A 15,658-nucleotide genomic window follows, 5' to 3' on the forward strand; every position below is an offset into this window, starting at 1 on the left:
TAAAAAACTGAATCCGCAAAATTGAAACATTTCAGTGTCTTAGCAGTGCTAAGTTAGCACTAATGATTTTTTAAATTAAAAAGTATTTGTGTTTTTTAAAAAACTAAAAATCTTTGACTGAGATGATTTTTAATTTTTTTTTGTTCCAATACGTTATTAAATGCCATCAATAACATTTTTATTACACATTCTTTCTTTTTCTATTTCTTTATTTCTTCCACGTAGACACCGATCCGTTACATACCTATTATAAAAATTATTTAAAGACCTTTATTTGATAGCAAAGATATAATTTATGTACTGGCCTCATAATTGTATTTAGGATCCAAGACGTCGATATTCGAAAGTCATAATATAAAATGTCACTAAAATATGCCTTCTCCGAGTAAGCGTTTGTTATTAAAAACAAAATTATACAACAAGACGTAATGCTGCTTTGTCAAAATTTCGAAATTATTGCGTCGGTTCTCATATATTTGCTGACGAAATTTTTCTGTGAATTCATTAAAAAACAACATATGTCAATGTATAATAAACAAGAAGTCCTCACCAGTATACCCGAAAAGGATGAAACAGACGACGAAATCGTGAAATGGGTGCCGAAAAAGAAACACGAAGTTTTGAAAGCCAAATATAAATGTTTGAAAAAGTTATTTCAAATTTACGATGCAAGTGTGATTGGGATACTGCCGCAACCAGAAGAACCACATTTAGAAGAAGTACAAGAAAGTTGTCATAGACGAAGAAGATCGCGCAGAACTAAAACAGACGCGTGTGCTGGAACAACAGAAGAGTCCAGCGGCGATGTGACAATGGAAAAGGAAACAGTAGCTGAAACCGTCATAAAAGACCTCAAATTGGTAAAACAGAAAGAATCAGTAAAAGACGAAAGCACTCAAGATTCGAAAGAAGATTTAACGAGCATCAGTGAAAGTAGTGACTATCAAAAATCACGTGTGGCCATTCATCATTACAAGCAACGAAGAAGACCGACGCGTTTCCAAATATTTCTTCAAAGGATCTTGGGTATAAAGCAGGATAGATATGGATACACTTTGTCAAATGATAGAATTTACCCATTTAGCGACAATAATATTTCAAATATATATGAAAAAAGAAGAAGACGGGGATTAAGGTTCAGAAGAATTAGAAGACCCAAGAAGATATATTCGGACCTAAATTTAGGAGGTGTGAAAAGTCCAGTGATATTGTCTTATGTGCAATCGGCTCAAAAGAGCTGTTTAATGGATACTACGCAGAGGCATTGTCCTATAGTCGGGTGTAGGATGATTTCTTATGGTTAGTGAATTTCAAGTCTAACATATTTTACGAAGGAGAGAGACCGAGAGATCGTCGAAATATACTCTTCGTTTTCGACCCTTTATTTTTCAGATTTTAACATAGTGCTCCTATAATATATCCATTCAGAAGCTTGTTACATAATCGGCATAATCATAATCTATGTATTTTTGTATTATTTTCATATTATTCTTATCTTTTGTGTACCTATATACAGTAAATAATATTCTATTTTATTATATTTCCCAGGAATCATTAACTACAACGACCATTTAAATCTGTGCCACTTTCCCGACCGGAAGTACATCTGCCATTACTGTCATGAGGGTTTCTCTAAAGAGTATGACAAGACGGTGCACGAGAACGAACACTTGGGCATTACTAAGTTAAATACGAATGTCATTTCATCGCCTTCCACGGTGAGGTACAGAAAAATCATATATTTTTTTTAATATAGACATTAAAAAAAGATCGCTCGCTCATAAAATATTGCTGTAATTGAACTCAGATTCTAACTCTAATTGCAGAGTTCCTTACATTCATAGCTTTTTACAAAATGTAAACATATTCATTTTTCGAACGAAACGAAAATAATTTATTGCTCCCATTTATTGAGCGGAAATCGAACCCATAGCAATCGTTCTTACAGTTAGAAGGTGTCCCACTGCAATGCGAATTAAACATTAATTATTTTACTTCAACCTGCAGACTTTCCACAAAAACGGAAATAAACACTCAAACGGAGCCAGAACTACCAAAAACTCGCGTGCCAGAGGAGAAATTAAAGAAAATAGTTTCCTTTTTCGATAAAATAACCGATGGAGACCGAGTTGTAACGCAGATGAAGAAATATCGATGTTCCGAATCGAATATACATACCCTACATAGAAACAGGGGGGTTGATATCGATTCTCAAATATCGTCTCGAATGGAAGCGAATGAAAGTAGCGATTCTGACAATAAAACGTTAAGTAAAGAGATTATGTATAAAAAAAGTGGGACCACGTCCTCAGAATCTAAGGATTCGGTAAAATATCCACCTGTTAGATGCCAGCTGTGTGGAGAAGCTTTCGACTTTAGGTAATATTTTTTTTCTATGTTACTTACATAAACTTTACTAGATATACCTGCGACTTCAAATAGATAAAAAGATTATTTTTTTTAAATCACTACATTTCTCCAATAATAGGTTTGTTAATAATATAACTTCCATATACAGACAGAGATTAGTTGCATTTTACTTAATGCAAAAGTAATTCTTTAAAAGGGCAACCGTCTCAGTTTGTAGTATAAATGTGTATGTGTTGAAAAGAAGACGCAGCAACGCGGTGGCACGGCATCTGATTGCGACATGTTGTGGGTGTGGATTCGATTTCCACTCGAGGAAATCTATTTAAATTATATTTTCATTTTCTCGTTTTAATACGGAGAACGGAGTGTCTTGACATTAGAATCCCTTTGCGTACTCTAAAAAAATAACTAATATAATATAGTGAATTTTTTCGAATATAATAAAATATAAATAAAAGACACAAAAATAAAAATAAAAAACATAATAATAGTATTTTCTTCAAAAAAATATGACCCGGGTGAGCAATTTTAAAAATTTTACTTTTAAATGACCGTTGGCTGACGCCAAATTTTATTAAATGAGAGGCCAAAGCAAATGAATATTATAAAATCAATACATAGTAGGTGGGAATGGAACCTACGTGTATTTTTCTTTTCTTTTTTTAATTTATAATGAATTAAAGAAAATACTTACGTACCTACATAAAAATGTAAATATTACACGTCGCCGGTTAAAAATGTAAATATTAAACAATTCGAAATCAAACCCGCGACCACCGTGGTACTAGCACTCTGCCCGATGCTCTTTATTGTAATTAGTTATATATATATATTTTTTTTTCAGACGTCAACTAAGTCTACACCTTGATTTAGAACACAAATGCCACAAGAGATTCTCAAAATTCCACAGTTGTGCCGGAATTCTTAACAGGAGTAATGATGATTCAACTGTAAAATCCGATATCGAACCTACAACCACCTCCAATGAAACACTAACTTATGACCCATCGACAAATATTATATATTATACTTCTACAGAATCGTTAGAAAAATGTATTCGTAGTGAAAATCAAAATGAAAACTTTTTATATAAATGGAAACCGGAAACTAAAATTATTCGTGTTTGACTGTGTTTTTGTTTGTTTCTTACTTTGTTTTGTTTTAGTGACGTTTTGTTATAAATGTTTATGAAAATGTCTTTTCTTTTGTTTTTCTTTCTAGTTACTTAAGTTTCTCATTCACGTTCCATATATATTATTATTGCACTCTTATATATTTAGTTATAGTATGTTATTTTCCTATTCGATCCCCAAACGTGGTAATTAGGCAAGTATTTTAATTATACAATGTGAAGAGACTTAAGAAATTCCTTTGATAAATATTTCTATTCCTTGATACTAATAAAATGCTAAAATTCCGATAGCAGAGGAAACCCAGCCAACTCACCGTTAGTTTAATTGGCGGATCTCAATCCCCGTCTTGCCTTGTTGCCAGAGCAAAGAAATGAGAATACTAATTAATAATTCATTCCCCCGTGTGGGGATCGAATCCACAACCGTGAGTGACAGTTGAACCCTTGTCCCCTTGCGCCAAGACGGCCTCGGAATTTTATTATTTTACTTTTTTAACAACCATCAACACTCGTTCAAAGATATCAACACAAACGAAGTGAAGAGTAAAGCTAGGTTTGTAAAAATTAAACAAACACGCATCACTTAAGTTATATTTCTAAAAAATTAACTGTACACATAAAATTATATATCGATCATAGTTATGATTAAAACACCAAATTTAAAAATAATAATAATATTAATAAATGGTTATAATAATAGTATTTTTTAGCTTCACGCTATATCCCGCATATAGCGGGGTAGGCAGAGGGAACAGAGTGTTAGAACACTCCGTTCACCGCTTTATAATATGTTCTTTAACATTAAATGCATCATGGCAAATCTTGGATCAAACATTGGATAACAATACAAAAACATGGTTTCATTTAGTTATATATAAGGTTACATGTATTCATGTGTTTGTTTATTTCTATAATGTGTTTAGGTTCAATAAGAGCTACGTTTGACCATTAAAAAGTACAAATAAGTAGTAGAAAAATAACATTATTTAAAATTTCATTAAAAAATATAAAAACACTTTAATAATGTACAGAGATAACCAGAAACAAATACACATAACCGTACACACAACCAAAAATCGAATCAAAAAGACGACGAAGACAAAAAAACAATGTATATAAAGTTTCCGTATCAAAATAGATTATATGAAACGTACAATTATATGTATGTGATAATATCTTGACTAGGTCTATTTATCAGTTCCTATGTTATTTTCAAATAAAATTCCACTATTATGAAACACTATTGCACTTTTTTTTTCAACAAATGTTGTTTTTATACATTTCCACGCTTGAACAACTTTAAGAGACATCGCGTGTTGGGTGGTGGAACTCAACACTACGTTCCGTCATACAAAAACAGATTAAGGAAACGAAAATAAATGAAATAACTCGGGGAATTATTATATTTCTTTAAATACAATAATTCCCTAGGTTGGGGTCAAATCCACTGACCCATCGCGTGTATTTTAAAAAAAAAAATTAAATATATTTTAAACAATATAGTGAAATTATTCAAAAGTTATATACAAACTGTCCAGTTGTCACTTTTTTTTGTTAGAAAAAGAAACATATATATGTAAAGATAACAATGAAAGAAAGAGATAGAATAATGTCTTATATTTCTATAGCGTTCTCTTTCATATCAAAATAAACAAAATCCACAATGTATTATGTTTTATTACAATAAATTTAAAATATTATTCATACTTTTGAATAAATAATAAGTAACACTTACTTAAGTAACTAATTTCAGTAATAAAATTACCCATCGTAAGATTAGAACCTGCAACCTCATCTAACAAAAATTGCAACAACTTCATAAATATTAAGGCTCCATGACTCAAAACAAAAAACGGAACCCTTGAAGGATCACTTTGTTTTTGTTAATTTCATCCCACTAATATGTTAGTTTGTAAAAACGAATTTAGATGAAATTTTACAATATAAGTATAATTTGACATACTGGACTATAGAAAAAAGAGTGACAATCCATACATACAATACAATATTTAAAAAATCTTATAGCTGCATTCGAACCAACGACCGCCCGTACATAGTGCAAACATAATAACATGCACGCAAAAAGAAAAAACAATTCTAAATAACATATTGCAAGCTTAAGTGTTAATTATATAGACGCCATTTCTGAAACGCTACGACCGAATATTTAGTTAATTTATTTTTAACATTCATAAAGAAAATATCTATAGTAAAAGACATAAAATGTTGAACTGTATTTGAACCAGCGTCTCTTGTTTACAATTCAAGCGTCCTGACCACTAAGCTATATGTTCTTATTAAACCTTCACTTTTGTTTTTTTTCACGCTTCACAATGTAAGCGGAATACAGTGTATAGCGGTATAGCAGGTTTGACAAAGGAACAGTGTTAAGACACTCCGTACCCCAAGTTCCGCGCGAATTCGAGATATTTTTTCAGATAACTCCATTTTAAATTACTCATCACATAAGTGATAATAATGAAGATAGTTTGTTGGAGCACACAAATCTCAGGAACTATTGGTTCAAATTGAACAATTTCTCTTGTTTTAGATAGTCCATCTCGTTAATCGTATCGACGTAAACCACTATTATTTTAAAGTATATATGACATACACAAAAAACAATTTATTTTACTGCAAACTACTAACGATTAAATAGTGAAAAAAAAATACTCCACGGGAATAGGGAGAAGGGAGTACCAATCACCTAACAATTAAAAACATATTCGGTCATACAACGTAGAGAAATAAGCAATTATAAAAAAATAGACTTACAATATACGCACGATTTGAATCGCCAACTTTAGTTTTTTTTTAAATTCAAGACAATCCTAGAATCATAGATTATATAATACTAATTATAGTTTTAGACAACAGTGACGTCATTACTTTGTAATGTATTTTTTTTTAAGAATTTTGACAATTTCTTTTTTTAATATAGTCGATTTTCAATCTGTTAGTTTTCAAGGTGTTTTAGAACTATGTTATATAAAATTGTATCTTAGTGACACATTTCTCCGTTCTTCCTTATTCAACCAAAAAGTCATTGAATTTGCAAAAAAGACAAAAATAGTAAACAAATTGAGTTTAAATTTCATTTTAAAAAAAACTCATTATATATAGCATTTTCCAAAATATGGATAGTTTAAAAAATCAAACATATTTCTAAAGCACCTTCAAAATAAAATAAAATCACTAAAAATCTAATTACATACAAAAGACGAGTCAAACTCATCCTGCATTTCCTCAAAACACCATAATTATTTTCATCAACAAGGTATCAAATCTGCTACAACGTTCATGTATAAATCGGACGTATATAGTCTGTCTGTGTGTTATATTTAATTTGACACCATACATTTATTATGTAAAATAATCTATAATTATTTTTTTGCTATTCCTATGTAAGCATTTTTTTTATTTAAAAAGTAGTACGAAAATCAAAACATGAACATGTTTAGCCCGAAAAATGTGTGTTATTTTATTTTTGATTAAATGAAATCGTAGTTACATTACAAAAATCCTTTCATTTTTCGTTTTTATTAAACGCAATAAAAGTTTAATAAGATTTAAAGTGTTTAATTTTCTTATTTTCACGTTCTTATAATAAATATTAATAATGAAAAAGTGCTTGCGAATCTTTTTTATTATATTTTTCTTTAATATTTTTAAATACATATTTTTTGTAATTATTTATAATTTTAATCGTTAATATGGAATATCATAATTCAAACGTACAAAAATTTTCTTTTTAAAGTTATAAACATCAGCAAAGGGAAGCAGAATCTTATTTTGTCTTTCATACAGAAAATGTTCAAGAACAATTAAAAAAAAATTACACAATAAATGTACGGCGCCATACATATTATATTACAATAAAACGTATCAAATGGTCTAAACTCGAGGTATTCAAATTGGTTTGAGCTACGCTTAAAAATTCTACAGTTCTTTTTAGTATATCATAGTTTTGTGTGCTATTTTGTTTTCCTTGTTTCTCTTTGTTGACTGTTAGATAACACTCTGTTCATCTGAAAATAATTCACGCGTAAATTATTAAAACCATAATCATACAATATTGTACATACGTTTGACAACACAAAAATATTTTTTTCCTCTTAATTCAAACCCGCACCTACGACATGGAGGAGCAGGGCAGCGGCGGCGAGCCCATCTGGGTGAGCACGCGGTCCAGCCACTGCAGCGGCCCGTTCAGGTGCAGCTCGATCCAGCACGGTGTCGAGGTTACTGTTTGTCTCCTGGGTTAAAAAATAAATTATAATATTATATAAATGATATATAAATACGAGGCATGACTGTAACCCCGATGTATAGTACATATTCACCTGTACTCAGCTCCCCATCCTTTGACAAAGCTCATGCGTATAGTGCACATGCGTGTCAACTGGAACACCGCTTCAAACCCCTGCGACACTGACTGTGATAAAAGAGCAGCAAACTCTTGATTGTTGAAGATTTTTAAATTGCAGCCTGTAATATGTAAATAAGAATAAAAGATGTAATTTTTTTTCAATGTGCTTAATGACACTGAATTATACAATTTATAAATAGGTAGATAAATTAATTTCTTTATTGCATAGATAAAAAAAATACCAACACAAGGTAACTATTTCGTTTATTTAATGTTGTTAACTATAGAAAAGCCTATGATGTTCAAGCAACTGGCATAGGATGGTACAGACAGATATATGCCGTGACACTTACTAAACTAAATTGTTTTTTTTTAATATATTTTTTAATAAATAATTCGTATATTTCAACTAACCTGGTGGTATTTTACATACTGTAGCGGGATGCCATCCATATCTTTGATTACAATTTGGACTTTGCACGAATATTGAAGAGTCACTTAAGCATTCTGCAAAAACTTCCCCTGTAATATAAAAGTAAAAATATTTATAGAAACATGCATATAAACTAACAAAAGAGAACTATTGAGAAATATTTTAAATTTGGTCACTTTTATTCCAAAGGTGGGAAAATACTTTAAAAGAAAAAGATCTTTATAGACATCCAATAATCATATAAACAAATAAAAAAACAAGCATTGAACCCTACACTCACCGCCTATGTAGTAAAGTCGGACGCCCTTCCCTATATGCCGGCGGGTTTGTTCCACTACTTCATTACGATTCACATTTGAGAGAAGACCGAGACAGAATCTGTGGAAATAATTAAATGTATCAAATGTAATATTTCTGTACTTTACGCCTTATCCCGCTTATGTAAGATAGACAGAGGTAAACTAATGTTTGGACGAGGTTTGGAACCGATGAATTCACATTTAAACGTTGTGTCGTTGTATGACGGCCTTAATTGTGTAATATTTACGTATGTAAAAAAATATAAATCCTGAAGCTTACTTTGATTGGTTTGTTTGTAATAATTTATTGTTTTATATTGTTATTATAAATGATTATTTATTATTTCTTTCAACCCTCACCTCTCACTATTACTGGGGTCCGTGAACCCGTCCACCGTGATGGAGGGCTGTGACGCGTGGAATGTCTCTCCCACGCGCGTGTTCAGCTCGTAGTAGCTGATGCTGCACCAGAAGGCAGGTTCATGGTAGAGGACTGGTGCGGCCTCGGTCGCCATGTTGGGAGATGGGGTTAGGCGGGTTAGGTCTGGATAAAAATGGATATAGATATTAATTATACTCTAAAAATTTTATATATATAATCTGTAAGTTGGACTTTTGAACTTTACTTTAGCACACTCAGGACGGAAACAATAAAAAATAAAAATATATACATATATTTGCGCAGCCATCTACAGCTAACTTCAGGGCAACCACGTCTCATCAACCATACTGTATGTACGTGTGGAAATTAACCGTAACTTTTATTACGAAATTTCTTGTAATCTGGACAGTTTTAACAGTTAAAATTAGTAAAATAGTTATGTTTAATAATAAAAACCTTGGACACGGTAGGACCCGAGTTCGTATCTATTAAATATTCTCCAAGAAATTTGCAAGGAAAATATTTTTAATTAATTTTGAAAAAGGTAAACAAAATTTTCTTCTAAGAATGATCTAGAACTTTTAACTTTTTATCAATTTTTCAAATTGAACTAAAATAAAATTTAATTTAAATTTATATTTATTAGTAGAAAATATAAAATTGTTTTCAACAAACTCACTCATGTTGTCGTTATGATCCATCGGATCACCGTCCTCACTCATGTAGCCCGGTGGTGGGGTTTCTACTGACGACGAACTTCTATCGAAAAGAGATATATATAAATAAAATTTAAATTCATAAAATATTCCTTATAATATTATGATTTTTCAGATGACCCGAACACTGGGGAGTGCCATGCCTCTTTACGTTATGCTACAATATATGGGAAAGACCCTCACTTTACCCAACACCCCCACAACTTTCATTCCTTCTCCCATAATAATCAGAAGTGTTGGAAACACTTCCACATCCTCCCAAACATCCCCACAACCGTATAACCCCCCACACTCCCCACAACCATATAACCCCCCACACTCCCCACAACCGTATAACCCCCCACACTCCCCACAACCGTATATTACCCCCCACGCTCCCCACAACCGTATACCCCCCCACCCTCCCCACAACTCACAGCTGCACAGTAGTATTGCCGGGCACCTGCTGCGCAAGAGTCGCCTCCAGGTACAAAGCACTGTGACCGCCCCCGACTCCTACGCCCACGCCCGCACCCAGCACTCCCACCACGCCGCTCTGCATTACGCTGAAAAAATATGAAGAAAATATTATGAACAACAGGATAAAAATAACAGATAAGTGGGTAAGATGTATGCTGAAAAGTTGGGTAAGCTTAGAAAACTGCGTCAAGTAACTGCATCATCTCAATATATTTTTACTGGTTAAATATACTAGCATGCTTCAACTTACCAAACCTACCTAACATAACCAACCATAAAAGAAAAATCATTCTCCTTCGTGGGAATCGAACCTAAAACCCATTTTATTTACAGTTATATATTGCAGATATATTCCTTTTTGATTCAATAAAACAGCTAATTAATAAATATATATATATATATATTCCTCGCTCTAGTAACGAAACAATTGAATAAATTCCGTCACTCAACACGGGACATCTCATAAATCGGTTTCGTAAGCGGGGGGTTCGTTTCTAGTGTTAACACTAGGTTCCCTCTGCGTACCGTTATATTCAGGACACAGCGTGATACTCACGTATCGTGATCGTGATGCTGGTAGTCGTAGGGCGGGGGCGCTCGGACCTCGCCCTCCGCGCAACGCGGCACTAATATAGGTGGGAGGGCTAGAATTTGTATGAAAAAATATACATATATCAGTGAATTATTTTTAACAAAAAATATAGTTTTTATAAATGAAAATAAAAAAAATTAAATATATTCAAAAAAAATGTTTCAACTTCACGCTATATCCGCATGGCAGGGTAAGCAGACTTATGACACCCCATTCCTCACGTTGAGTGACGACACTCAACGCCCCGTTTTGTCTAGTTACAGAGTGAAAACAAAAAATATTTCAGGAATAGGAATCGAATCCACAACAGCCGTGTTTATAACCATACGCTTGTACCTTCGCGTCTCACATTTTATGCAATATATGTAACATATACTCACCAGGCGAATCGATTTTATTGTAATGATAAGGATTGATACACACTTCGTCCTTCTTCAACTGGTACGCGTATTCACAATGGTCGACGGGCTTTAGCTCATGCTGACTCTGTAATAAACACAAAAATTATATATAAATAAAAAAATATAAGAGTTGGGTTGGTTGAACCTAGTGACAAGGCACACTCCTCTTTAAGACACTTTCTTTTTCCACTTTCTAGCGAAATTTCCTGTACCGAACTTGCTTGCTTGTGTCCCAGCGCCACAATGATTATTAACTATTACTAAATATTCTATATAAAAAAAATTTTTACATTTCATCAACTTTCTTAGACAAAGTACAACATCTCATTACTAGTAACACTAAACACCAAAGAGTGACTTGGTAACAAATCACCACACCACCATAGTGTCAAAAACCCAAAGTGTCACCAACCTGAAGCTGCGGCCACCGCCACAGCCTGCAGTAAACGACATGCGGCAAACCCTTTCGGTATTGGCCGTTTATCACGTTGTCATTTGGTTTCACTCTGTAAATACAAAAAAATACTATTAATTGTAATCAATTTTTAAATAACATAACTATTGACCTAAGTAACAGTTGTGGATTCCATTCTCTCTTGTTGAATTTACTATTTTCATTTCCTCACTCACAAACAACAAGATAAAGTGTAGACAAATGACTTATGAGTAATTTCGAGACATTGTGTGTTGAATGGCAGAGCTGAATGCTATGTTTTGCCTCATTACCAGAGCAATCAAATCTCAAAGTTGAAATTGAACACACTTTGGTCCCTCTGGTGCAATGGCCTGATTTATTATGTTGCATTGAAGCAAAAAGAACTCACATGGGATTGTGTTGTCTCTTTAAAAAACGAAAACCCGAACAATATACATTTTATTGATAATTGTCATAAAATTAATAATTATAAAATGTCAATTTTTAAAAATGATGTAAAACAAAGTAGTTTTTTTTACACAATTTACTTAATTTAGCAGTATTATTTATATAATTTACTTTTGACTTTTATCAATAATATTAGCACTTCAATATTACCATTTAGATTATTCATATGGGTTATTGAATATCAATTAGAATTCTTTTAATACTACAATATAAGTTAAATTGGACTAGAGCTACATCAGAAATGATAAACCGTTTACTTTTAAGTAGAATAAATACTTACCATAAACAACAAATAAAAGCTATTTTTATTTTTTCTTAACATGTAAATAAAAGGTATTTTTATTTCTTCTTTGTATGCACAATAATAGCAATTATGTAATAAAACTTGAAAACAGCATTGTTCTGTCAAGGCTCAATAACAAATACTACAAACTTATATCATTTGGGCTTAAAATAGGTTTTTGGGTTATTTATATACTTCACATATGAAAAAGATTAAAATATTTATAAAATCTGAAGCCATTGTTTATATTTCCTCAATGAAATAATTCATTTTCATTTAAAATAATAATAGTCATCTTTGTAGTTATGAGACCTTGATATCTTTGAACAAGGTCTCATAACTACAAAAACTAGATATACTTTTTCATTATTACTATATTACACACATATTTTGGTAAGAAGGTTTTTATTCTTAAACTTTATAATTCTTGTTATAAGCACAAAACTTTGTGAACATTCGATTTGGTTACAACATTATTCGCAATTCACATTAAACTAAAGACTTACCAAATAAAACATAAAAAAATCAACCATTACTTACTACAAAATATATCGTACACATTAACCGCCTTCCATTAAAAACAGACAAAGAAAAGAACACAAAAAACCAACTGGATACCAATAAGAATTTAATAAATTAATGCACTTCCTATGACTAAAGTACGATAAGTACGAAATAAAATTACAAAATCGAAAACCTATACACCCGTATCACGAAAAAACGTTCACCATACAAACATATATTACAGTTACACTAATAATTATTAAATTAGAGACGATTATGACTGAGAAATGTACAAAAAACAATTTTAAAACAGTCAGCCATATTAACAAAAAGCATCAATTGTTTTGACGGGGAGTTTGACCTTCCTTTTCGATTTTGCGTCCTGTCTGTTATTATGCGGCTAAATTCAGAAGGTCATTCGGACAGGGCGGGGTTAATGCGCTTAGAGTGCTACACAATTTGGTTGGGTTATATGCGTTCGGTTCATTACTGCGGCTTTTCCTTGAATCGTGTTATAATATATCGTATAATTATATTATGAAATTCGTATTTATATATTTTTGTTATAATACATTAAAAAAGTGATTCAAATCATATGAAATGAATGAATCAGTCAAGTGTAGCGTCTGTTTGGTTGATATAAATATTAAAATGGTGTTTTATGTAATAATCTTTATTCAATTCTAATAAGATTTTTTTAAATATAAGCAATAACAAATATTTAAATAACGTAAACTAAGGTTTACGAATGCATGAGGCTATAAAAAGTTTTTATTAAAAAAAACAAAGCAATATACTAAGGTAAAGGTAAGGTAAATTTTATGCCTAACAAATAAAAAAATGGCAAAAAATTGTAGTTTTATTAAAATTACATCCTACGTTTTACTCTGTATTGATCGACGTATTGGTATTTCGGAGGTCGTCGACACGCGATAGTGAGTTATAGGTTATAGGTACATTCAAATCTTATTATTTTTTATGGTAAATTCCATGACATTTCATTTCTTCACTCTGCAAAGCGCAAAGCATGGCGTTTAGTTCCGCCACTCAACACGCAAGGCCAACAGAGTGCAATGGGAACAGAGTGTCTGAACACTAGGCTTCTAGGTCCCCTATCCTGCTATGAGCGGGATACAGTTTGAAGCCACAAAACAATACTTTACACTTATAGGACAAATAAAAAAAGGAAACTTTAAAGGCAAGACACACCTATCAGCCTGAAATCAAGATCATATTAAATTTAGTAAAATTTAATGCTGTAGTAACAGCAAAAAGTAATCTTCAACTACATTAAATAATTAATTCATCAAATACACATTCACTCCCCTGGGTTGAACGCACAACTATGATATTTACAGTCATACACTCTCAAAATGCAAAACAATGGATAAAAAATTATGGCAATATCAATAATATTATTAGTTTAAATAGGAATAACTCTATTGTTATACACAAATTATTTACCTATGTAAAAATAGTTATAAGCAGACTGGTTAATTTGGAATTTATAATCACCTTAAGACAAAGCTGTTTATTCTATGAGGAAACATTTTATAATTATATTTCTATTATAAGACTCAAATCTTTCTCATTCAAGATTCAATTCAACTCAAAATTCTTAGGGCAGGCAAATTTTATTGCAAATACAAATATTAAATAATAAGTATAAGGTTTGTAACTTTGTAATGTAACAATGTATTCTAGTAAGAATCAATTGTTTAAATATAAATAAAATCTGATGACAAAAAAAATATAATTTAGAATCAAAGTTTGTGATATATTTCTTAGAAAATTTAAAATATTGTCTATAAGAAAAATAATTAAAAATTTATTAAAAATACATTGATATAAAAATATGCTTGAGTTTATTTTAATAAAAAATAATATTTAAATAAATGGCTTACTGGAATCATATTGGAATTATGTTTTATTAGTAACTTATTAAATATTACGCAAGTACAATGATTATATTTACACACAAAAAAATCCCTTTGTTATTGTATGATATTTATAAAATAATATTAAATTTAAATAAAAGTATTAACAGAAGACAATTGTAGTCAAGATAAGCGTACTCCACGTTGCCACGGTATAATTTTTTATCAATTAATATGATCCTTCAATCAATTACGTAAAAATCAAAAAGGAAATGCCTAAACACAAATATAATTATAACGAAACGTCATTTTAACATACAAAAATAAGTACCTGGGTATAGTAACGCATTTGGTGTGGCTGTTCTGGTTGGAGAGCGCTTTCTCCAACTCCTCGATTGCACCGCTCTTTTTTAATTTCTTTACTAAACTTTTCACCGCCTTTTCTGACCATTTATCCTCTGCTGAGGAACCCTCGGGTCCTTTTTTCCATCCCAGCAAACGCTTCACCACGGGCGGAGTAAGCGGAAACATTCCGCAGCACTTCTAAACAATTTTTCACTTCAAAATCATTTAATATAATTAGATGTGTATCAATATGATTATATTGTTCCGTATTTAGATAAACTATCGGCCATTATTAGGAATTAATGACAGTTCAAATGTTCTGTCAATCAAATAAATTTGTTATCTGTCTCCTTCTCGCAAATTTACAAGTACCATATTTATAACGATATTAGTGTAAACATTTTGATAATTGTTAATTTATAAAGATATTTTATACAGTAACATTTTTTACTATTTATTGTGACATACTTTTTATTTCGTTGTTGAAAAATTTTTGTTCCATAAAAATATTTAGAGTATCATGTAGTAAAGATATTATACATCACGATCAATATTTATATTTGAGAGCTTTTGCTACACTTATTATAAAAGTTAATAAACTGTCTTCCGTTAG

The 15,658-nt window shown here is 31.4% G+C and overlaps 2 protein-coding genes across 3 annotated transcripts; one reads left to right on the forward strand and one right to left on the reverse strand.

The window, feature by feature from the left end:
• The first annotated feature begins 112 nt into the window (after window positions 1-112).
• On the forward strand, window positions 113-4,745 carry LOC146537348 (uncharacterized). Its single transcript, XM_085187670.1, has 4 exons — window positions 113-1,299; window positions 1,549-1,723; window positions 2,008-2,379; window positions 3,215-4,745. The coding sequence occupies exons 1-4, from the start codon at window positions 429-431 to the stop codon at window positions 3,495-3,497; spliced, it is 1,701 nt and encodes a 566-aa protein (XP_085043796.1). The 5' UTR covers window positions 113-428; the 3' UTR covers window positions 3,498-4,745.
• Window positions 4,080-15,375, reverse strand: Smox (Smad on X protein). Of its 2 annotated transcripts, none has more exons than XM_085187668.1 (12): window positions 15,032-15,375; window positions 11,566-11,659; window positions 11,133-11,238; window positions 10,717-10,804; window positions 10,118-10,246; window positions 9,665-9,744; window positions 8,964-9,147; window positions 8,585-8,682; window positions 8,286-8,393; window positions 7,846-7,990; window positions 7,635-7,758; window positions 4,080-7,530 (listed from the first exon to the last, which is right to left on the reverse strand). In XM_085187668.1, the coding sequence occupies exons 1-11, from the start codon at window positions 15,229-15,231 to the stop codon at window positions 7,635-7,637; spliced, it is 1,356 nt and encodes a 451-aa protein (XP_085043794.1). In that variant the 5' UTR covers window positions 15,232-15,375; the 3' UTR covers window positions 4,080-7,530. The 2 variants fall into 2 exon arrangements, with proteins under 2 accessions (XP_085043794.1, XP_085043795.1); XM_085187669.1 differs by having other exon boundaries at window positions 9,665-9,741; window positions 15,032-15,368.
• Between the last annotated feature and the right edge of the window lie 283 nt (window positions 15,376-15,658).

Source organism: Heliconius melpomene, chromosome 7, assembly GCF_056956725.1.
Source record: "Heliconius melpomene rosina isolate 202511_hmr_F chromosome 7, ASM5695672v1, whole genome shotgun sequence".
NCBI classification, from domain to species: Eukaryota; Metazoa; Arthropoda; class Insecta; order Lepidoptera; family Nymphalidae; genus Heliconius; species Heliconius melpomene.

Excerpts from the sequence above, each read along its gene's own strand:
- Smox (XM_085187668.1), bottom strand. The coding sequence starts at position 15,231 with ATGTTTCCGCTTACTCCGCCCGTGGTGAAGCGTTTGCTGGGATGGAAA. Across the intron at positions 11,239-11,565 it reads GGCGGTGGCCGCAGCTTCAG|AGTCAGCATGAGCTAAAGCC; the intron begins GTTGGTGACACT and ends TGTTTATTACAG. Across the intron at positions 9,148-9,664 it reads GGATCATAACGACAACATGA|ACCTAACCCGCCTAACCCCA; the intron begins GTGAGTTTGTTG and ends ATTTTTATCCAG.
- LOC146537348 (XM_085187670.1), top strand. The coding sequence starts at position 429 with ATGCTGCTTTGTCAAAATTTCGAAATTATTGCGTCGGTTCTCATATAT. Across the intron at positions 1,724-2,007 it reads TCATCGCCTTCCACGGTGAG|ACTTTCCACAAAAACGGAAA; the intron begins GTACAGAAAAAT and ends TTCAACCTGCAG. Across the intron at positions 2,380-3,214 it reads GGAGAAGCTTTCGACTTTAG|ACGTCAACTAAGTCTACACC; the intron begins GTAATATTTTTT and ends TTTTTTTTTCAG.